We start from the raw sequence: 26,069 nt of genomic DNA, 5'->3' as shown, positions 1-26,069 counted from the left end.
TTAGAAATAAAAAAAAGGATTGTGTGGTTTTATGAAACCACGGTAAAATTGAAACTTTTTTTCACATTATAGACATTTAACTAAAAATTTTTGGAATAATATTCCATTAAGGGTATAAAAATCGATTTATCTATCTTAATTTTATACTTGGAAAATTGAAATGATAATGGGAAATAGCGTGGAGCACTGGCACAAATAATGAGTAATAGCCTATGCACTACACGGTCAGCTGCTGCGAACTATAGGCGCAGCCAGACCGTCACGCGACATGCAACACACAGACGAAAAAGTTTGAGACGATGTAATAAAAGTTCCACTTTGAAAATATTTGAATACTTATTTACGAGGTATTTGTTGTGATGATTACTTACTTGAGACATTGCGGCCCTTTTGTAAGTACCATGGATATCCCGTAACTGATTATTTCTAATGTTATAGTAAATATTTTTGAAGTAAAACCTTCTTGACCGAGTTAGCAACTTTTTGGTAGGGGAAAATCTTATAAGTTCGCGTCACCGACATGCCCATGACTGGAGCACACAATGGATAAATAATTAAAAAATAAATATAGTTAGACACTTTTTGGATGGGTAAATGTCTTGAGTTCGCAACATCGAAGTGCTAATAGCAGTATATCTGTAGCTATACAGCTGTGTATTGTGCAATATTAGTGCTGTGTATATTTTATAAGCGAAATTGAATGGATTTAGTGAAAATTTTAATATGTATTCACTATGCATTGTTGAGATAATGCTTTTGATTGTGTACGAGTTGTTTACTGTACATAATGTTGTTGTAAGCATTTTCATTGTCATTTGCCGCGATTCATAAACGCGTGTTGTTAATTTTCCTAATGAAATAAAGTCAGTTATCATTTATCACTCAATAGGAACGGTTTTATTTATCATAACTCATCGTTCAACTTTATCATTTATCATTTTATAACAAATGTATCGAAGGTTAAAGCATTAGTCCCTACATTTTTTTGGTCCTTCGAGCCGGATGTACCTCACGGAAAGCGGGACACGGCGAACGCCTCCACCGCTGACGCTGGCACGGAGGCCCAGCAGAGTGTTAGTGATGTGATTGTGAATGTTCCAAATAAAAAAGTGTATTCGAGTGTCCCAAATGTACAAAATGTGTCAAGTGAAATTAGACAATCTGTGTTAAGTCTAGATAAAGCCACTTCCCCCATGATGACTCGTTCCATTAGATAAAGACATTTAATGACTAATTTACTTATACTTATTTCTGATAACATTGTGTAACATTTTATGTTCTTCTCATCCGTGTTATTTTTTTTGTTTTGCTATTTACATTATTTTTAACCATAATTTTTGTATATTGAATTTTACACTTTAATATTTTTGTATCAAATAATTTCTTAAGTAAGTAAGTGATTTTTAAGATTAATCTCGCTTTCGGGAGGCGCAGGATGTACGAGTTGTTAACTGTACATAATGTTGTTGTAAGCATTTTCATTGTCATTTGCCGCGATACATAATCGCGTGCATTTAATTTTCCTAATGAAATAAAGTTAGTTATCATTTATCACTCAATAGGAACGGTTTTATTCATCATAACTCATCGTTCCACTTTATCATTTATCATTTTATACCAAATGTATGGAAAGTTGAAGCATTAGCCACTACAGATTGATTAATATATTAGTGAAAATAAGTTTCAAAAAATAAATCGAAATAAATAATTTAACTGTTTTTAAGCATTATGAAATTTCAAATTTTAATACTAAAAGTGTTAAGTTTTCACTTCTATCGATAGTCTCTACAACTGGCAAATTTCTTTTTTTTTATTGTTTGGTGAATAAACAAATTTCTTTTATTAAATAAATTCTTTGAAGAATAACACTGTTGTCGGAGTAGAATTAAAACAAAAATCCCTTACCCAATGACGCCGCCAAGTACTGCCACCATTTTTGCTTAAAATCTGATTTCAAATGTTCAAACATCACAAACTTAATTTAGTCTCCTGCGTCGTTCTGACTCCACTCGTGTTAAAAGTATTACTGTTATTATTCTTTGTCTAGCCAACGTGTTATCTCCTAGGCATTGCGGTTTATTCTGGACAGCAGTTAAGCCGTGAGCTAAACCATGAACCTTGTCAACCAGTTACCCTTCACAACATTTTAGTTAGCCGAGTAATTGGTATTTCAAACGAGGCTTGAAAGACAAAAACGATTATGTAGCGCGGAATTAAATCCCTTCGACTTCAAAGCCAAGGCTACTAAAGATTGCGTTCTAAAGATTTAACTTTCACTGATTTTATGCAACATAAACACGAGATGACGTTAGTATTTTATTCTATTATAAAATACATGAAGATGAACATTCTTTTTGAAGTGAAGACTTCTTGAGCATCGTTGTGATTTGAAAGTCGATAAAACGAAAAAGTGCGATAGTAAAAAAAGACAAACACATAAATTCATTAAAATTTAAGATGGTACCAGGCGATCATAGTTTAAGAAGAGATTGTCTTATGTATGATGCGAGTATACCTTAATTTATATATTCTGACGTCATGCGCACGACGTATTACCTACTACATACACAAAACGAGAATATAAATATGGTAGCCGTGATAGTAATGTTTTTCATAGCGGTTGGAATAATGTGTCATCCTAGGAACATGTACCATATGCAGTTTAGAGGTTTATGCACAATCCAGGTTTCGCTTCTGACATGTGAACTTTGTACGCACACAGTTATTATTTGTTATTTGGTTGAGTTCTCGTTAAGAATCGAATCTGAGTTCGGGCATACATAAAAGAAAAGCTATGGTAGGAAAGACAGACATTTCCAAGGGTCTCGGAATAGCAGAGAATGTATTTCGGACCATTAGTGAAATCTAAGATGGCCACCGCACAATAATATCATTGCAACAATACATGGATGCAGTTTTTAAAGTTTTCAGGAATGAATTTTGGTGTTTTATATACGTAAATATGGGCTCTTGAAAAGACTTGTAAGAATTTGTCATTACAACAGAATAGACGCAAACCGTACTAAATTATTGTATTTAAATTTATTAAACAAACAAATTACACCTTTACACATTCTTTAAAGGGTCTTTTATTTAGAATCCTCCTTGATTAATAGTTATTAAATTAATGCAGTTGCATTACTTGAAACTACGTAAGATCCATCACATCTTTTCTAAACTCTTTTGTTAAACTTTAGGTTCTTTAAACTGTTTTAGGCTTGATAAGTAACTCTAATCTTGACAGTGCCCCTGGACTAGATGGAATATCAAACCGCCTTTTCAATATTAGCAAAAATATATATTACTCCCCCCCTGACGAGCATATGTAATCTAAGTTTATCTAAAGGCATTTTTCCTACTGCCTGGAAAATGGCTGCAATTGTTCCTATTCATAAGTCGGGTAACAAATCGAATCCTACGAACTATAGTTCGTAATAAAGAAAAAACCCCAATAAAGAAATCGGACTATAGACCGATTTCGATTGACAAGTTTTCTTGACGCACACAAAATAATATTTGAGAGACAATTCGGGTTTCGCCCTAAAAATCATCAGAAACACTGTAGATTTAGTAACTAAAATTGTTTCATCTAAACTAGATCAGCAGCAAGCATGTATCGGTGTATATTTAGACCTCGCGAAGGCTTTTACAGTCTGTATTCCTATACTTTTACGAAAACTTGATCTCCTAGGTATTCGAGGTAATTGCCTGAACGGGTTCAAAAGCTATTTAATGTGCCGAAGTCAGTGTGTTATTATTGATCATAAGAAAAGCAATCCAACTACAATAGATTTTGGCGTCCCCTAAGGAAGTATATTAGGCCCCACGTTATTCCTTTTGTATATAAATGACATCAAAACTAAAGTATTTAGCTCTGACGTCATTTGTTATTTATTTATATTATTCGAGAATCTACAGCTGAATACTTTACAATAGTCACATGATAAAATAACAGAAAGCCATTTACAGATTCTCACGAGTAGCTATGTAAAATATAAAACAAAAACAATGTGAGACTTACGTATACGAATCAAATGCTTAACACTATTATATATATATATATATATATATATTACTTATCTAATTATATATTATCAGCTCGACCACGAAATTGACCAAAGAACTCATTTCCTAATTGACGCTTAATGGAATCAGAGCTGCTACAGAATAAGTCAAGATCTAATTGTTTTGATAATAATTTGTTGAAGTTATTGCTGAGACGTACGATGAATGAATTTTGACGATAGTTAGTGCTGACGGAGGATATAAAGATAGGAGCATATTTACGAGCTAAAATTTAAGGTGTGTGTAAGGATATTTTCGATAAGAGATCTGGATAATCTATTTTATTAGTTGTAATGGCTATAAGCAACAAAATATCAATATAAAAGTGAAATTTTTTGCAGACATCTAAATAATCTTCAGATTTATAAGGGACATGTTATGCCGATGATACAGCTCTTTTATTTTACGGACAAAACTGGGCTACTGCACTACACACAGCGGAACAAGGAATGGGGAATATTGCAACTTGGCTACAAAATAATCTTCTCACCTTGAATCTCACTAAAGCACAGTACATCTGTTTCCATAAAACGAAAACTTCATCCCCTTCCCACATTTTTGATATTAAAGTCCACACATGTCCTGTTGCTCTATCTGGCCCTTGCTCTTGCAATAGTATAAGTAGAACTACTCATATAAAATACTTCGGAGTCGTCATGGATGAAAACTTAGATTTTAAGCAACATCTTAAAACAACAGCGAAAAGAGTCCGCAAGTTGATCTATATTTTTAAGAACTTACGCTCTTCGACATCTTTAATTCGGTTAAAAACTATTTATTTTGCAATCGGTCAATCTGTGTTATCTTACTGTATCGCCGTATGGGGAGGGGCGGCTACTTCACACATGATACTCTTAGAGAGAGCACAGAGAGTTGTCCTTAATGTGATTTTTAGAAAACCTATTAGATACCCAACACACAATTTATATAAAGACTTAGAACTTCTTTCTGTCCGAGGTATATTTATCTTGCGTGTTATGACAAGGTCTTGAATTTGCCTAGTTATAAAAACTTACTAGATAGCCGTTCGTACAAGATTTCAATACCAACAATAAATACAACATTTGCAAGTAGATTTAGCCCATTCTTACATACATATATATAGAACAAAGTAAATTTAAAATGTTCTATTAAAATTTGCTCAAATCAAATCAAATCTAAAATACAGAGATGGTTACACACACTCACTTATGCAGACATGGAAGATTAATTAATTAAAGGGATAGCTTAGCATTCATATAATGTTAATACTTTGTAACATGATTAATCAGATACTCACACCCACTCGCACTCACACCCACCGACACACTCACACAGAGTGCACTTTTTGACCTATCGGTTCATATTGGAAACCATAGAATGTAAATTGGTTGCCTACAGGATAGGCTATGCCTAGTGTAGGGACCAAATATTATGTAATATTATGTAATAAAGTGTCTGTATATAATAAAAAAAAAAAGTATTCGATTAGTAACACATTTGCGAGTATGATTGCGCAAACGAACTTACAGGCGCTTTAAAATAGCGAGCAGTCGCAGTCGTAACATTGACAACAATGTAACATTATGGTAACATTGACATTTGATTAAATGTCAAACACGTAAACGTCTGAAATAAATGAAAATAAATCAATAATGACAGTTTTAAAATTAGAATTAGAAGTTATCACTTTTAGAATTTATTAATATATTTTGTAATTAATAAAAGATTTTACCTTCCTTACATTATCATATTAATATATATAAAATTTAAGTAATAACTTAAGCTTTTCTGATTTTAAACAATTTCAATATTAATTAGTTTAATTCACTTCTGTCGGACGTCACTAGACGCACGTTTTTATTTTACAAAGTATATTACACGAATACCTTGTACAATGGTATTATGCTCATCATATGAGAAAGACCGATCTTTCAACTTAAAAAACAACGAGAATTTTGTAAAAAAAATTGCAACCTCGTATTTTTGTTAGCTTCTCTCTCCCTAGTTTTAATTGGGGAGTCGTTGTGGTTAGCGTGAGGGGTTGATGCGTTTATTGTAACACGAATCCAATTAGTCGTTCAACCACGCTCCGCGGTGGCTAAAAATATAATGGCGGGAAAACTGTCCCGCCGCGACTGAGCACGACGCCATATTGAATTTATTTTCTTTTTAAATAACCTTCCGGGAGGCGAAAGCCTTTGAGTTTAGAATTGCGGGCAAAAGATCGAGATGGATTTCTGTTTGGCTTTTGAATATTTTGTCCACAAAATGGCACTGGCCTGTTACAATTATAAAGTATATTTTTAAGAACTATCAAGATATGTACTCTCCAATAACTACTTTCAACGTTTAACATTGATGTTAGTTAATAGTTACATCAAATATTTATAAAAATAGCAAGACAGATTTACCCACAGTGGCCAAAGAATCAAATTGAGGTAAATTAAAATCGGTGATACCAGCTCTTACTTACCTAATACCCTGTTGTTTGCTGGTCGAGTAAAATACATTATGATAAATATGGCTTATATGTATATATATTAACGTATAAATAATATTACATAAATTATCCATTAGTTTCTGATTTAGAAGAAATTAAGAAATTTAAAAACAGTAAAAATATATTTGGAAGAATAATTGATACTATAGTGGTTACACACACGTATTTTATCTTGCCCCAAATTAGGCAGAGCCCGTACTAAATAAAAATAAGAAAGCTATTTATTCTGCTAAATAGTAGTATACGTTAAATAAAATAACATTTAATATTCAAAGTAAAATTAGCAAGATAAAATATATCTCAGTGCAGTTAAAATGATATTTAATAAAATAAAATTTAAAATAAATTTAAATGTTAAATTTAAAATAAGTACATTTAAATCACATTTATTCAAACAAAACAAATCTTATAACTATATTTACAATACCTTGGAAGAAGGATGAATTTAGTAGATAGGAACGGAGAAATATGTAAATTTTAGAGACAAGGCGTCGAAAGGTGCAGCCCACGGCTATAGGACGAATACCACCATCTTTTTTCTTAAGAACGCATATAAAATTTCGGTAATTTCAGTATTAACTTTGCCAGAAAGCATGAGATTTACTAAGAGAACAATGTCCTCATGCAAAGCTCTACCTGCATCCCCCGTGGAAGGACATACCAGATCTTTAAGAAGCTAGGGTGTCAGTCCATCGGAGCCGCCGGCAGAACTAGTCTTAAAGGACATTATTGCTTTTAATACATCAGCATCGTTTGCCCGTAGATGATTAACAGAAAAAGATGGCCCCGGAATAACACAATTAGCATCTGGTGATGGGTGTAACCTTTGTAAAGCCAAAAGTGTTTCATTTGAGTTGGGTGCCAGGATATCATTTGAAAAAAGTATAGATGCAGCACCTTTCACGTCACCGTCATTAACTTTCTGTGCTACTTTTCGAAAATGGTTGAACTTTGAATTTTGGTCGCGATTTAAAATATCGCCAAAGATATTTGGGTCAGAACAATTTTATTTTATTTTCTGTGTGAGTGAACTGTGGTCATCTTTTTGTGCATGTAAAGTTGAATATGCGAACGTGAACAAATGCTCCCAAAATTAAAATTAAATAAAATTATAATTATATAAAAAAAATATATAGAAATTATGTCAAATTATTCAAAGTAAATTATTTCTTTTAGATAATTTAAAGGACTAAATAGAATCTCTTGCTGATACATAACGGATGAAAACAGGCAAGAAATATTAGTTTAGTGTGCGTGACAAGCTACGTCTTATACTCGCGATTTGTATGACACTTTGTGTGCGTGAATGGCTCATAATAGAGGTTACTTCTAAAGTCTATTTTTTCGACGTTTTCACAGCTGTCACAGTCTATCTAGTCTATAAATGATCTAAGACGGAAACGTTAAAAGTAGGTCAAAATTATTAAAAATCCTAATTAAGCTCTGTCAATAATAGACATTGGTAGACCGCACCTTATTTAGGAGTTAATACTGATCACACATAACGCAGGCCTTGGATAATCACGGAACAAAAATGTTACTTCTAAGTGATTGAAATCATTAATCAAAGTCTCTTTCAAATATGTAAAGGTCATGGAGTAAGGATAATCCTTCCTTTTACATCTATGGAGATCTAATAGATACAGAGTAATTACTACATTAATTATTATTACAGAGTATTAATACCGTTCATACCGTAATTTTAATTAGTAATTGCTAAAGACAATGTATAACACATAATCTAGTATCAGACGGCCAAATAATTAGGACAAGTGAACGTACTTACGTTGCCCTGTGCTTCCCCGGGGCGTACTAAGAATAGTCATATTTAACGTACAGAGGGTACAAAATTGAGCACAATTTTTTGCCTCATGAAAAAAAATGCGATCATTGTTTTTTACTAACGTTTCTCGCCTGCTTCACTTTTGTTGGCCTGTTCTCATTTTCAAACACCCATTCACAAGATTCCTGTTTTTTTTTCGGGTTCAAAACAATAAATCCACGTTTCGTCTCCTGTGACAATGTCATAAACAGCATTAGAATGTCCGTGGTAGTACTTCATTATCTGTGTGCACCATTCCACGCGAGCCCACTTCTGCTTCGCTGTCAGTTCATGAGGGATCCAACGACAATCAAGGTTCCGAACTTTCAATTCGTCGTGTAAAATTTTCTGAATTTGGCTCATACCAATCCCCAATAGTCCTCGAATTGTCTCATAGGTAATCCGCGGGTTTCATCAGCCACATTATTTTCGTTGACGGCGGTTGAAGGCCGCCCTTCACGAAATTCGACATGTAAAGAAACCAAACCTCTCTCAAATTCAGCAAACCATCGCCTCACAGTGCTCAAGCAAGGTGCTTCTCTCTCAAAAGCATTTTGAAGACGAACGGCACAGTCTTGCGGAGAGAGAGAACTTTTAAAATCATAAAAAATCATCGCTCTAAAATCTTTTCAACCATTTTCCATTTTCGTTGCGTACATAGAACTTTGATGTGTGATAAAAAACTTAAGATAATTGACAAATGATTTCCCGCCAATTGTTTTTTTATTACTAAGAAGGTTGCAACGTTTCAAAAAATATAACATTCGAAATTCAAATAGTTCGGGTTCGCTAGAAGTGGAAAACTTTTAGTGTGCCCCATGTATTAGAAAACAAAGTCCTCCGTCTGCCTGTTCGCGATAAACTCAACAACTACTGCACTGATTGTTATGCTGTTTCCACCAATGGATACCACCAATGGTTCTGGAGGAAGGTTTTAGTTCTTATAATATAATTTGTTAAGTTTTTGTATACATATTTGTATACATTAACAATACTTGTTAGAGGTGTCGGAAAAAATAAGCTGTCTGGGACCTTTCAACGAAAACTCTGTCTAAGCCCTTCGAGTTATAACAAAATAATGTGTGGTGGAATTGTGTATTTTATATAATAGGTTTACAGTAAAGTCCGCGATGGCATATTTCTATCTCCATAAGGAAAACACACTTTATCCATTTTAATACTTTAAAAAAATGACTATTATAAAGCGGTAAGTAGTGTAAAAGCTGTTTACATAAATACGATATTAATCCTTATCAATTTATTACTACAAGTTACAACATATTATAAAATCATTCAAAAAAACGTTTTAGGTTCATTTTTAACCTATTAACTTTGATTAGGTACACATATCCGATGGCGTTAGACTACATTATTCCCGAATAGGTACTTACATCATTTTTTTTCTATTGACTGAACAGCTGCAGCGTCTGTCGGGTCAGCTAGTATATATTTATAAGATGAAAAACTGACCGTAACATCTGGTCAAGACTCACCAGTCTCCTCACCAGTCGACTCAATCTCCTCAAAAAACCTGCTTACTTGCCTCTCTCTTCTTAAAATAAGTCAAGGTTTTGTGTGTTTTTGTGATGTAAAGTTAAAGATACGACAAAAAGTAAATAAGCAAATTATAAACATTTTAATGAAATCCTGTCGCATTTAAATAATCAGCCTTTTTTATCAATTTAACTTTAAATATTAAGTAAGCGCCATCTTTCGTAATACATCGTCTATTTTGCCATCGATATTTTCTCAAGCGTGTACTTGTAAGCTTCTAACCTAGATGTCGCTTCTTAACGGTTACACGAAAGTGGCCGAAAAATCAACTTTTCGTCTTATTGCTATAAATAAATGCTATCGTTTTTAAAGAAATTCTTAAATGTATTGCGAGACACTACAACCTCGCCATATAATTGAACTAAAATTAAAATCACCAACTATCGAGTACTTATCATTTTGAATTTATTAAAATTATTTCATTAAGTTTTGTTAAAAAATTATGTCGTTGATACGAAAATGACAAGCCTCGTTGCCGTTTCTGTTTACACACGTTTATAGGTAGTACACAGGTTGATTTTAATACATTGGTCAGAATGACTTTGTTTTACTGTTAGTGTGACAGCGAAACTTCATATTAAATGGCCGGACCTGCGTTTTGTATCGCGCTAGAATGTGGGTCGCTTGAAGTATTGGCGTGATCTATTTTGGAAGCCAAGCTTCTTCGAAGCTAATTTAGCAGCAACGGTAGGGGCGGCTTGTTGAAGTTGCCAAGAACAGCTTTCAACAACGCCCAGAACCTCGGGTAATGTGAAAGCTGCTCGCCGATTTTGACTACGTGAATTTCCGCTATACAAAAAAACCGTTTGTGCACAGTGCTCAATAACACTATTTTTTGCAGTCAGGTGCTCTTTTAACTGAAGCATTGAACCAGGGCTGTGATCGGCCACTGAGCTTAGTATGAAAATATCCATACCAAGTAAGGCTTTAGTATATCACATCAACCGCTGTAACGGCACATACACAGGCGCAGGGATCATCCGAAGGGACACGAACCTTGCCCCGAGGAAAGATGCAAAAAAGGAACGCATCTTCTCCCAATCTGCTGACTTCTAGTGCCAAAGGCGGCTGGTCGCTGGTGTTCTGCGACGCGGTCGTTGAATTGGCACCAGACTGCTGACCAGGCCATGATTGGACGTCCTAGAGGACGACAGAAACGTGGTAACTATCGGAATGTGTAGTCAGCAGAAGATCCAATAAGGATGGCATGTGATTATCCACATCTGGGAGCCGCATTCGCGACTCAATCATATCGCCCTGCGTATAATGCGGTGCGTGACCCAAGCTATTTGGCATTGTGCCTATTAAAGTCACATATTTCAGCGGAGTAAGCGCGTCGTCAATTACGGTTTAAACGCTGAGATAAGATGATGTGTTTCTGTGATGATGGTATTGATGATGCTGTGGGATCTGTAGACACACGCGTAGACGCGGATTATTGACTTCCTGCCACTTCTACGTACGTAAGCATACGGACTTTAATCTCGGTCGAACGTATGTATCCGCGGCAGCCGATGCACCCTGTAGCTGTAGTAAGTCACACAACGTCTAACATGATAATTTCTAACACTGATAATTTTTATAACCGTCATCATCACACAATTTTGAAGTACACACATAGTGAAGACATGGTAAAATGACGAGTATACATAAGCTCATTTGTTTTATTTATTTAGAGTAGTGCAATCGAGACCATTCGCTCAATTGAATACATATCAGACTTCAGCAAGGTTACGCTTGAAAGGATAGATTTTATGCTAGCAACCATTAAAACTAGTCGAAAAAACAAACAAGAATAATATTTAGAACCAACATTTTTCAATTCAAACGATTACAAAAAAACCCTTAAGGATTTTAAGAAAAACAAAATTCGTTGAGTATGTTAGCCCCTTGTCATTCTGATATTGCGTTTCATTCCGCGTCACACTCTATATTATTTTTCATATAATCCGCATTGAAAGTGCGAGATTTAGTTGCGGAACTAGAGAATTTTAGACTTATAACGAAAATATCTGTCAGTTTAGTTGATGGTTAAAATGACAGTTAAAGAAGTTCGGAATAACCAAAATAGGTTGTTACTTTGACAGGAACGAAAACAAGAATGCAACTTCATTCCGCTGCAAGAAAACGACGGTTTTCTGCCCGGCAGCAATCACATTGGTATGAAATTGACTAGTTTCGGAAATTGCGAGTTTAAATGCCTGGCTCTACGGGCACTCGCAATTTCAATCCAGGTTATTTGAAAAATATGTAGTTAAGTTAACCAGCTTTTGAAAGAGTTATAACTCCCTTTTATAGGCCTATTTCACCTTAAAATACCGCAAAAAGAGTTCGTTCCATTCTTTGTATCTGCCAAAGTACTGTACTTGATCATCAAAAAGCAATAAAAAATATCGTAAAACAAGTTCACGAATTGAGTATGCCATTTAATTAGTTTCCAAACATCCCAATCTCTACCGCAGCTAATCGACGCCCCTTAGTTACGCGTTCCAGTACACAGATCGATTTAAAAAACGTGATGTATCGAATCAATTTCGTTGCCTGTCGACAAAATGTCTATTTACTTAATCACTCCACAGATGGCGCTGGTGGGAATGACAGCGATTCACGCGCCATAATTAATCCCGGTTCGTGTAAACATGTGGCTGTGAATCAAATTAGTTCTATTATTGTGTTATAATTAGCTTATTTTAATGAAGGAGGATGTTTCGTTTAATAAGATTTATGAATGGTATTTCTTTGTTTTAATGTTAGATATTAGCGTCATTCGGTTCACGTAAACTAATTTTTTACAGACTGCAAACTTAGATAATTTAAACGTCTAGATCAGGGGTGCTCAAACGGTCGATCGGGATCGACATGTCGATCGCGAGTGCTTTTTGAGTCGATCTCGAGAAAAAATTCCGGAATAATAAACTAAAATCGGTAATTACGTACCATCTTATGAAAAGTATGCTCAGGACATGCAGTGTCACGCTTCAACATCCAAAGTCACTCTAAAGTTAAGCTTAGAACTTTAGAACGCGTTTGTTTTGTAAGAACCAATAAACTCGCAATTTTGACTAAAAAAATGCATATTTTGCGCAAAACTAATATCTATGTCATCGTGACACTCTACCTCGGCGACAATCCTTCATCACACATACTTGAAGCCTCTCAGAGCCGATCGATTGTAGTCTACAAATTTTGAGGTAGATCGCCAGCAGTTCAAGCTTGAGCACTCCTGGTCTAGATAGAGCGTCTTGCTGCCGGTGAAAACAGGTCAGGCTTATTACGTTAGTTAGTGTGCGTATATTGCTCAAAATAGAGGTTAACTGTCGACCTCAATATTTCTTCGACGTTTTGACAGCTGTCACGTAGACGTATAAATGATCTAAAAATTCTAAGACTTCACAATCTATTTTCATAAAGCATCGGACTTATTTTTACTTTTTATGTAAGTACCTATTATTTCCCGATTACTCGAAGATGCATGAACCGATTCGGAAAATTCTTATTTTGTATGAAAGAGTATCCCAGGTGGCCCCATGGTTATCAGATCCGATGATCGAACCCTGTTGAAATTGGGAAGTATTCATATTTTTTATAGGCACTCATGAAGTAATTTGAATTATAGTCAGCCACGATTGTCATTAGCTCCTTAGTATTTTTAATATTAAACCACACTTTTTTTTAATGTGACAAAATTATTGTTTACACATTATCGCGCTGTCAGGTCGTCTATACGCTGTATTTGAAGTCTATGGGTTCGCCATACTAAACATAATTAATGTCACACGTTTCTTTGTGCCCATATATCTCCCGATATCTCGATTCTCTCTATATATCCAATTGAGTAACACGTCATCACAGGGCAGTGAAACATCACATTTTGATATTCAGAAAATGAAACTGTCGCCACGTTGACAAGAGGCTCTTTGATTTTTCAACGTCGTTAAAGAAATAGGAAATCATAGCTCAGTAATCTGTTAGGCGAGACATCCAATTTGTGTTCAATTTGAAATATTAATAAGCCGTCAAAGCGTTCCTGAAATAGCTCACTCACTAATTAGTTAGTCAACTTCGCGTTGCATTCGGTTGCGCCGACAATTGACAAATGCGTTCTGTGCCGCGCGATACATACAATTAGCCGAGGAATTTCAGAACGCGCCCGTATCGTTGAAAGCGGCAAACGTCAATGTCACTTTTGGCGGGAAAGGGAGCTTTCCGTATCCGCCATAGAGAATATTTTCCGTCGCGTTCCGAGGTGTTTGCTTTACGAAGGGAGTATTTGAGGAGGTCTTTGTCTGTTCGGCGATAAATCATTTGGGGCTGTCAGGCGTCTAGTTCGTAGTGTGTGACAAATTGCTTGTGCGCCACCTAGTGGGGATTTTAGCTCATGATAATGTTACATAATTCTTGGAGCAATCAGCGCCGTACACATTGATATTTGAAATATCATATTTATTGATCCACTCTCAATTCTTACACTCACTTCAATATCTATTCAGGATGTAATGGTTAAGTGTTACCAGGCAATTATTCCGTTAATATATCACATACCTATCAAAAAACTTTAAACTGAAGTCTGTCCGTGTATGCAACAGCCACTTTTTTCCAAAACTATAAGAACTATATTGTTGAAACTTGGTAAGTAGATGTATTCTGTGAACCGCATTAATATTTTCACACTAAAATAGAAAAAACAATAAATTTTGGGGGTAATAAATACTTAGAACTGAAACTCAAAATTTTTTTTTCATCAAACCCATAAGTATGTGTATCTACAGATAGGTATTCAAAAATGATATTGAGGTTTCTATATCACTTTTTTCTAAGCTGAATAGTTTGCGCGAGAGACACTTCCAAAGTGGTAAAATGTGTGATCCACCCCTGTTACTTCTAAAATAAGAGAATGATAAAACTAAAAAAAATCTATGATGTACATCACCATGCAAACTTCCACCGAAAACTTGGTTTGAACGAGATCGAGATTTTAATATCATTTTCCTTTCTTTGTAACTTTTATATTATGTTACTTGCTTCATAATATAAATGCTTATATTGCTACGGAACCCTTCATGGGCGAGTCCGACTCACACTTGACCGTTTTTTGATATCTGTAATAGCTAGGGAATAATCGCGTGGTTACACTTAACTATAACACCATGTATATCTTACTATATTCAACCCAACATAACAACAAAAGAAATAATAGAAATTTAAACAGATTTAATTTACCATAAACAACAATATCACTAGTATTATCGAGCCCTCACCACAGGGCAATACAAAAGTATAATAAAAATTTATACTATTCCGAATCATATTAAAACATATTATTGAAAGTTATCTTTCAAAAAATTTAGTTTAACTATGCTTCTATACTCTAACCGATTTTTTTTAACTAATAATTGCGAAAATAATGTATAATATAGCTTCATATAGACTTCCTACTCATTATTTTTTGTCTATTTAAAATGTTGGTGTGCCCTTGCAGGGCATCACGTACTTTCAACCTTTACAATATTCCACCATTTTGCAATAAAAATATTTTAATTTTGAAAGTGGCCACAAATATACGGTTGATGATTTTTTTGTACAAAAGCATTTCAATTCCTTCCTTCCTCAAATATATTTTGTACAGAAAAAATGTTCAAGTCAAATGTATTATTAAATTCAAAAGAATTGTTTAAAAATGTAATTATTATATATACGTTATCTAGTTTGAATGCAGTCAATAACATTTCATTACATTACAAACTAGCTGACGCGACAGACGTTGTTCTGTATATAATAAAAAAAATACTGTTTTATGGGAATTTGCCAAAGATATTTCAAAAAACCAAGAATTATTTCGTAAAAAATGCTGTTGTTATGATGAAATTGTTTCACAGTGGAACTGTGAAACCGTCACTAAATTCTCTCATAGAAATTATGAAAATCATATAGAAATTCTCAAAATTATGGGTCCCAAATCGAAATAAAAACTATCCTATCTCTCAAGTTGGACTAAACTGCACTCCATGAAGTAATCCCCATTAAAATCCATTCATTAGTTTAGGAGTCCATCACGAATAAACTACGTGACACGTATTTTATATATATTGTGATTATTCAAACAAAAACCGGGCGCAGCGTACTTTATTTATATATTAACTACCTGACCCAGCAATTGCATTTGGTTTTTTGTTTTGATTGGTATTGCCACATTAAAAAAAAACAATTATTAAAATTTTATTGCAACCGATTCTCAGACCTACCAAATATATCGTACTACAATTATTGTATTCGATTGCCATCTTGCAATCCTATATCGGTTTGGTGGATGGAACAGAATAATATAAAAAACGTGATACAAAAATAGTTGTAGATCATAGAAGGGGGGAAAATTTAAATTTGTATGTATTATTCAATGCTAAATCATAATAAAATAAAAAAAATTATTTCAAAAAAAAAAATTAGGGGTGAACCACCCTTAACATTTAGGGGGATGAAAAATAGATAGTAGCCGATTCTCAGACCAACTGAATATGCATATAAAATTTGATAAAAATCAGTAAAGCCGTTTCGGAGGAGTAAGGTAAACTATGTTAGTTTATGACACGAGACAAGAGAATTTTATATATAAGATATATTTACAGATATTAAAATCGATCGCCCCTAAGCTGTGATAAAATTTTAATTGGACCACTGGTGTTTTTCGCTGACACCTTTTTTCTCGCCAAACTTTTTAATTAAAACCAACAACGAACAGCAGTTCCGTGTTTATTAATGAACTTTTAAAATTTTGTGATGTTGGGTCCAAATTTTAGCTTCCTGAATTTATTAGATATACAAGTAGGATGGATGGAAACGGAGTTTATTATTAAGTTCTCTTGTCAAACAGAAGAGGACATATTATGATAGTACGGATTACAAGGAAATTTCTTTCACGTACAACCAAGGCCGGCAACGGGCCTGTGATTCCTCTAGTGTTAAAGAGAATGTGGGTGGCGGTGATCACTTAACACCAGTTAAGACCCGTAGGCTCGTTTGTCCTGCTTTCCTATAAAGAAAAAAAAACAGGATGTGGGCTTTTTCATTTCATCCTTGTGCGATGGTTCCAGGATGATATGGGTACCTTCAAAAAAAGGCCGGCAACGCTCCTATGATTCCTCTGTTGTTGTAAGATATGTGGGCGGTGGTGATCACTTGACATCAGGTGACCCTCGTTTGTCCTCCTCTTCCATAAAAAAGGATATCGTTGAATCAGTTTAAGTCGACCCGTACGCTCGTTTATCCTCCGCTTCCATTATAAAGCAACAAAGTGGTCCCAAAATTTTCCTTTTTTTCCCACGGGGTAGTAAAAAAACTTTTAAGCAACTATCTGGCAAAATAATTTGTACAAAGGTGCATGCATAATGATGCCTGGAATACAGAAAATCTGTACCATTTACTACTCATCATATTTTGACAGAAAATAGTGATTTGCATTGTTACATCACTAGAAATGCTTTAAGTATTATAGTTAGCTCCATAAAATATATAATACTTTTAAGAGTTAATGTGAATGAATTTATGTTTGTTTATAATGTTTTCCCCCTCCCACCTGGATGGCCTAAGAAGAACTATAGGCCCATATCATTTCACGAATCGTCTCGTACGCAGGCTTGACGACCTCCAGTCTCCCGAACAAGCCGGATTCCGAAAAGGCATCAGCACCATAGACCACATACAAACGCTGTGGCAGGTTATAGAAGACAGAGGAGGAGTATAACCAGCCCCTATGCTTGGCGTTTGTGGACTATGAGAAGGCTTTTGATTCGATTGAGACCTGGGCGGTGCTTCAGACTCTCCAGAGGTGCCAAATTGATAACGGATATATCGAAGCGTGGAAGTGTTTGTATGGAAACGCCACCATGTCAGTCCGTCTCCAGGATCAGATCTTGAAGCCTATCCGACGGCAGCGGGGAGTCAGACAAGGCGATGTCATATCGCCAAAGCTGTTCACCGCTGGACTGGAACAGCCGCATATTTGATGTGTGTTGTTCTGAAACGTATCTGGAGTCACTGAGTACTCTCCCCCAGGTTTTTGGTGATATCAGGTCTGATAAATAAGATATATGTATATTATTTGTGTTATAATAAAATCCCAGCCGGGGTTTAGACGTTAACTATAAATATATAGAAAGATTCTATTTGAAAAGTGCTCTGCTGGATATATTAAAACTCATTTCAGAAACTGTGAGACTGCCTGAGACTAGGATATTGCGCTGTCAACATAGAATAATGGTATTTTACTTAAATTTTGCAAAATAGAATAGAAAAACACTGTTTATTGAGCAGACTCTTTTTCTTATTGCTATTTTGAAGTTTGCCAATTGCCAAGTTTGAGGAAATAAAACAAATGTCTTATTTAATTTCGCTTTTCCTAAACTGCTACACATTCACGCCGAACAAGTGTTTGAATGTATCTCTATTATGTACGTCTCTCTTTCACTGTCAAGCAATCTCTATTTATGTCTGTGATTCTTTTCATGAGATAATAATATGGATCAAGTGACGATCAAGTGGCTGACATTGGCTTATTTTTATTCCGACATTTTGAAGATCTTTTGGGTGTCGAATACAACTAAATTGCATTCAAAATTGCTGACAGACCGTAGGACATCACAACGTTTGTTGATTTGCTTTGGGTTTGACTATCCATTAGCCGGTTGTTAATGGACTTGGAGTCCTTGAGCGAAAGTATTCCCCGAGTATTATTCTATTGTATTCTCCTAAACGATGTTTCTGCAAATCAATTATACTCAGTCATCTGCAGGACATTGGCCGACTCTGTTTTAGAGCCAAATGGTACTCTCCGCCGCGATGGCAAGCGTCCTGATGAAATGACCCATATGGCTTGGGCACGGGGAAGGACACTGGTTTGGGACGTCAAATATGAAGATATTAATCTATACGATCACAGATAAATAATGTATCCACCAGGGGCGTGCATTTTTTCCAGCAAGGTAGGTACTGCTTGCTACGTATATGCAATCTGTCTGTCGTAGTTCGTAAATTAACTTTATCTACACCTATGCTTTAAATGCTCTATTAAAGATTCTGAAACAGTTAGCTTATTGCGAACATTAAAACACCCAATGTTCTAATAACCATTACATCATCCAAATGAGTGTTGTAATGTTGTACTGAATTTCATAACAACACTCCTATTTTTTTTTCAAACCCTTCATGCTCAAAGAGATTTTACAGACAGCCACATTCTTATTGCTCGATGCGTGGTATCTGTATGAATTTCAAAATAAGAACATTTTCGTTTACTCGCGTTCCACACTACCAGAACGCCGCGCGCCGTAAAAAAAAGTAGGTTATTCGAAACCCCGCCATTCTTCTTCGATATTTTTATTGTTTTGTTTACAAAAATGAGCGATTCATTTTAAACGCTGCAAAAGAACAAAATATTCAAGTGAATTTAATTTATTGCACTATACAAAATGTAAATTACTACAAAAATAAATAATTGTTTTATTAATACTTAGTTAATTTGTATATAATCAGTAACGGATGATATTAGGTTACTACTAGGACTGGCTGTTTTAATATTAGCAGTAAGCTAACAGTTTCAGAATCTTTTAAAGGATTCATATTCTGGGTGTAGATAAAGTCTTGTATGCAACTGTTGATAATTAGGTATTAAAACACTCATGTGATACTATTATCACACTCGGCTTCGCCTCGTGAGATAAATCCACATTCGTGTTTTGATGCCCCTTATTACACAACAGTTGCATAAATAACTATAAAACTAGTGCTATATTTAATTAGGTTTATAACGAGGTAGGCACTGCCTAATTGCCTATATGATATGCACGCCCCTGGTCTCCACTATGCGCTATAGTTACTCACACATAGGTCCAGGCGATGCTGAATAAATCAATTTAAAAAAGTCTGTGAGAGCTTAGCTATGCAGTTTATTTCCAAGTAATAATACTCTATTTAATCTGTTTTCACAAAACCGTGGCAAAACTAATAAAGGTATCCAGTAGTGTCTCTAATCACACTAATAACAACCACCGGTTCTGCTCTCTGATCACAAGAATTGTGATTATACAGGATGTTACACTTTATCACAGACCCCGATATTTACGTAGAGAAAAATATATAAAAGTATAGGATGTATTACTGGCCACGATGAATTCGATTATAACTTAGTGCATAACAATATTTAAATCATAAGATCATATTATAACGTTGACGCGTTTAACAAATTAGCCACAATTTATCGTACAACTCTGAAAGAGCGACGATATCACAGCATGAATCTATCACAAATCACGTTTTTTGTTTACAATAACTAAGCTTGTGTATCTACTTACCCTTAACATAAACCGCATAATGATACCTCGGCTAATGTAAACACAAGTGGCTATAGCAATTCAAGTGGCCGCACCGGGTTTGGCGCCAAAACAGCTGAGCGAGTGGCGTCAGAGCATAGCTTAGGTTAGGGAAGTTAGAAAAATTTCGCGATAGTAAAAGTATGTTGTTCAGTTATATTTAAGCAGTGTCAGTATATTGTCACCCATCCTGTGTGTTATCGTGCTACATTAGTTACTATTTTAAGTACTTAAACATCATGTTCTTATAAAAGGATTGTATTCATTGGCGCTGATTCACTTGGTGTTAATTTATGGAGTGACGATCAGTTACGTGGTCAAAAGAAGGCGAGTTGGCGTCTTTCATGCTTGGTGTACTCAGAAAGGCAAGACAGTTCTTCACATGACGCCTATAACTCTATAAGGCGCAAATCTGACCTGACTGTTCTCACAACTCTTTAGTACTTAGCTCCTTCCATTTGTTTGCATACACTGAAGTGCAGCTTAAATCATCGGCGATCAAGTAATCTCCGATCGGCTTGATTCTTTGGCGTTACGTAGAGATGTGGGATCTCTCTGCACCATATCACGGAAAGTGCTTAGAGGAGAGACATAACGTCAATCTGTGATAAAAATGGTGACGTCTGGCATTCTACAATCTTGCGTGTTGTGTATTACAACTAGCGCTGATAATTCGATATAAATAATTATTAAAATGGACTGTACTACTTAGATCCTTACCTCAATGTGCAAAATCGGGACAAAGATAAAATAGTGACCACTAACCTTAAATTTCCACGCCTCTTCCTGCCTCGGATCCAGCACCTTAACTTCCAGCTCGATGCACGGCACTCGTAGCTCAGTAGAAATTCGTCACGGACGTAAAAAGGAGACTTATGAATCGAAACCGTTACGTAAGACCCAAAAATAGAACAAGGGGGTTTTCAAAGTGCAAAGTGGTAGCACCTCTTCTTCGCAGTGGCCGGACGCGGACTCTCGACTCATGTGTGTCGTTTGGATAAGCCGGTGGGCGTTGACAGCTGTCACTTCGACAAGATGAGGGTAGTTAGAAAATATAACTTTAGCGGTCATTTCTATCCACTACCGTCATTTGCACATTGATCGAACACTTGCGTTTTGCGGACTGCTCAACTTTTTAGCTCGCAAGGCACACTTTGTGAAATCAATTACCAGCTGCTGTTTTCCTGAACATCGGTTCCACGACTAAGGTACAAGCTTCGAGCATACTCCTTACATTAAAGACAGGCAACGCATCTCTTGCTGGGTTGGGGCGATTTTTTTTTTAATGAAAATAAGGGACAAGATGGGCAGGACGTTCAGCTGGTGGTAATTATGCCCTGCCCATTACAATGCAGTGCCGCTCAGTATTCTTGACAAACCCCAAAAATTCTGAATGGCACTACAACTGCGCTCGTTACCTTGAGACATAAGATGTTAAGTCTTTACCACTTCCCATCACTTGAGCCTGTTTGCCAATTCTTACACAAAATAAAACATAATTTTACTAGTAATATTACAAAAAACTGTTATTTTTAAAATGATATCCCTAACTTCTGGGCTTAATAATTATACAATCAAAAATTTGTAACCAAAATTTATGAACGATGCGAGACTCGAACCCGCGAGCGTAGAACAAACTTACCAAGATTTGCAAACCATGTGTTACTCGAACGGTTAGCTCAGTTCGTAAGAGAACTCGGACGGAAAACGAGAGGTTGGAGTTGGATTGGAGTCCCACATCGTTCCTAAATTTTGGTGACTTTATTTGAATAATATAATATTCCATCTTAACGAGATAATAGAGAGAGAATACTTAAAAATAAGTTATTACATACAAATCTAAACACAGTTAATTAATGTTAAGTCACCCTGTATACTGTGATCTGTTCAGTAGCGTATCGAATGGTGTTTAGTGCCTGTCATTCGTATCCCAGGTCTCTCACAATCAAAGATGTTTAACATCTATTAGATTGGTTGGTAAAAAATATATAATGAGTGATTGACAGCGTCCGTTACGATGTTCTGTGCTCGATAATTTGACAGAAGCGATAGCAACTCGGCTCAAATTTAAATAAAGTTAAAAATAGCGTGTGTGTGTTGGTGTGTACTTATGTATTTACCAGTGGGAGGCTCCTTTCCGAGGCACCGGATGCCGGCTAGATTATGGGTACCCTAACGGCTCCTATTTCTGCTGTGAAGCAGTAATGTTGAAGCTTTACTGTGTTTCGCGCTGAAGGGCGCCGTAGCTAGTGAAATTACTGGGCAAATGAGACTTAACATCTTATGTCTTAAGTTGACGAGCGCAGTTGTTGTGCCGCTCGGAATTCTTGGGGTTTTTTAAGAATCCCGAGTGGCACTGCATTGTCATGGGCAGGGCCAATCAATTACCATTAACTGAACGACCTGCTAGTCTCGTCCCTTATTTTCATTAAAAAAAATGTACACACACAAAAAGTATACTTCTTTGGTGTAACAAAACTGTAATCCTTAAAAAACGTAGGTATAAAAAAGACCCCCGTCCCGAAAGAAATGATAACTTAAACTACTCTTAACTGAACTATTTAATATTTAAATTATTTAACTTGACAAACGCTTAGGTTATAACTAAAATTTTATGTATATTAATATGATGATGTTTCCTTACATCATGTTTCCTCAACATGTTATTTATGGACGAAATCTTTTTTTGACTATAAAATTTATTTAATTCTAAGTTACAATTCTTGAATATGTATATTAAAATTTTGTGTATGTACATTATTATTAAAGTATCACTATTTAATCCTATAAAAGTAACAAACCGTTAGAGTGAGAGAGGAGCCTGCCTACCACTGCCGTATGCGTGAGAGAAAGGGAAGCCACACAGACTTGCGTCGTAACGCGTCACGCGTTACGAAGCGGTTAACCTTCCCATAAGAAGTTATCACTTCAAATATATTCCTCGTGCTATTTTATTGTTACAAAGAAGTAAAATATAATAAATGAAAATATTATTATACCGCATAATTTACTTAAACAAGGATTATTTGAATATCTTTAAATTATTTTAATACAATTAAAAAGAAATATTGTAAGCTTATTTTACACTTATACACATAAATTTATTTATTTCTCTTCCTTTGGTTGTTCAGTAGATTTATTGTTACAACAAATTTATGGTAAATGAAGTACCTACCTATGATACAAATGGTCTAGTTGATCAACAGTAAATGTCAGGGTGTCGGATTTGCGTGACGGTATGCGGGCGTATCACAAAAATTCACTCTGATAAATTTTCCTTCCTACAGGAGGATTAACCTAGGTAGTGTACTCTCGTTCTCCCGACATTTACGTTTTCGCGCTCTCGGCCTTTTTAGCGAGTTTGACCTCGACTACTTGTCTAATATATAAAATTCACGTGTCCTGGTGTATCTTACCAAACTCCTCTGAAACGGCTGAACCGATTTGTAGGAAATTTTCTGTGTATATTGGTTCGAGAATCGGGCAAAATATATTTCATACCCCTAAATGATAAGGGCTACCCACCCTAAATATCTTTTTTCATTCTTTGACAAAAAAAATATTTTTATTTTATTATGATTCAACATTAAAAAATACATACAATTTAAAATTTTCACCCGTCTACTGATCGTAGACAGCAGCTATTTTTGTATCGCGATTTTTATATTATTCTGTTCCGTCCACAGATCCGCAATAGGGTTTCAAGATGGCAATAAAAGGCATAAAAGGCTATTTTTTATGCCTCAAAAATGTTAATTATTGAATTTTTTCATCACTTTATATGGCAATACAACGTTTGCTGGGTAAGCTAGTTCTATTATATATTCTTTACCTTGACCGAAAATTGGGTGATATCTCGCGAGCTTAACGAGATTGCACTCTACCGGCCGTTCCCAATATTCAGTCTTTCTCTTACTTAAGATAAAAATCGTATCTATCGTTGACTTTTCTGTACCAATGAACTTATCGACGGTAACTTACATCCGTACACGCTGTATGTCAATGGGACGACGTATAGCTTACCTACCAGCGATAGAAGTTTGTATGGAAATTTCAATTCACGCGCCTCAATATAAGGCGATAAGAATGTCTTATCGGGTATATGGGGCCACCTTCAGACTATTGACAGCTAATTACTAACAGTAGAAGGTAGTAATTTATCTCTATCTGTAGATTGTATATTGGGAACGGCCGTTAGAGTGATATGATCGATATTTGAAGAGTGATGACTTTTTTTAATGAAAATAAGCAGGACGTTCAGCTGATGGTAATTGATACGCCCTGTCCATCAATACAATGCAGTGCCGCTCAGGATTCTTGAATGACCCCAAAAATTCTGAGCGGCACTACAACTGCGCTCGTCACCTTGAGACATAAGATGTTAACTTTATTAGTTATTTAGTGCAAGTCAGGATGAAGTACAAAAGTTACAATAGCATTCAAATGAGTATAACAATATTCATTAACAATAAATTTAGAAACATTAATTCCAACTATCTTTATTCTTTACCATTCAAATAATCTTTGACATTATAAAAGGCCTTAGATGTTAATTTACTTTTTACGATACATTTAAATTTAATTGGTAATATTTTAAAATCATTTGGGAGTTTATTATAAAATATTACACAATCCACTTTAAATATTTAGTAATTTTACGGAGCCTAGTAGATGGTATTGCGAGTTTATGTTTATTTTGAGTATTGACATTATGAACATCACTATTATTTTTAAATTGGCTAATATGTTTATGAGCGTACAGGAGGTTCACGTATATGTACTGGCAGTGTATTGTCATAATATTAATTTCACTTATCTTTTCTCTCAATTAATCTGTGAACGCAGTTTATTGACTGCTCGAATTGCCGTTTTCTGCAGCATAAAAATATGTTGTCAATAACTGCGGCCCTTCACCACAATATAATTCCGTAGAACATGACACTGTGAAAGTAGCTAAAATTTATTGCCTTTTTTTACCGCAAATACTGCAGAGCTTAGTCGATTACATAACTTTTTTATATAAGCGCCCCATTGCAGCTTAAAATCTAATGTAATGGCTAGGAATGTTGTCGTTTCTACTACATTAAGTTTGAAATTATTAATTTTTGTAGTTGTTGGTGTGTTCTTTATACTTGGAAGTGTAAACCTACTACATTTTGTTTTCCTTTCGTTTAAAAATAAGGTATTAATATTAAACCAATTTACTACTTCAACAATGTCATCGTCAACCTGAAAGATTTTTTTTGCAGGCGGCTTATTTTAAATAACAAAGTTGTATCGTCAGCAAACAATATAATATCATGTTTATTTTGGATGAGATACGGTAAATCATTGACGTAAACCAGGAACAGAAAAGGACCCAAGATTGAGCCCTGTGGAACACCCATTGATATGATAGATCCAATAATAACTATGTCTTCATATAATAAAATCCTATACGTAGTTACAGAAGACTTTTTATTAAATTAGTCAAAGAGAGTATATCATTTAACATTACATTTTGTAAACAAATTGCGACGTGATAAAATGTGTATAGCTCTTTCGAAGCTCATTATCTATCATTGTAAAACCGTGAAACAATTCCCGGCGTATGAAACTCAAACACTCCAACGTGAACGCTTACAATTAACAAGTTTAATACGACCACAGTCAGGTAACTAGCGGTATTTATAGACCTTTACAAACACGTTAATGGGGCAAAACGCTCGAAGCCGCCGCCCGAAAGCCATTAAGTTCAAAACTCTATAAGCGTCATTGTTTCAGTGCTTAACTAGGAAAATAAGCT

General features: G+C 35.2%; 2 protein-coding genes across 2 annotated transcripts in view; one reads left to right on the top strand and one right to left on the bottom strand.

Annotated features, from left to right (window-relative positions):
* The window catches only part of LOC126979842 (facilitated trehalose transporter Tret1-like), a 32,073-nt gene extending 29,942 nt beyond the window's left edge, over nt 1-2,131 (bottom strand). The window contains exon 1 of the mRNA XM_050829404.1: nt 1,906-2,131. Coding sequence (XP_050685361.1) covers nt 1,906-1,969 — 64 coding nt within the window. The 5' untranslated portion in view covers nt 1,970-2,131. The remainder of the gene's footprint in view (nt 1-1,905) is intronic.
* The window catches only part of LOC126979784 (uncharacterized), a 193,436-nt gene that overhangs the window by 88,124 nt on the left and 79,243 nt on the right, over nt 1-26,069 (top strand). The gene's annotated exons all lie outside the window — the stretch shown is intronic.

Source organism: Leptidea sinapis, chromosome 4 (assembly GCF_905404315.1).
Source record: "Leptidea sinapis chromosome 4, ilLepSina1.1, whole genome shotgun sequence".
Taxonomy (NCBI): domain Eukaryota; kingdom Metazoa; phylum Arthropoda; class Insecta; order Lepidoptera; family Pieridae; genus Leptidea; species Leptidea sinapis.
This window is presented reverse-complemented; position numbering and strand designations above follow the sequence as displayed.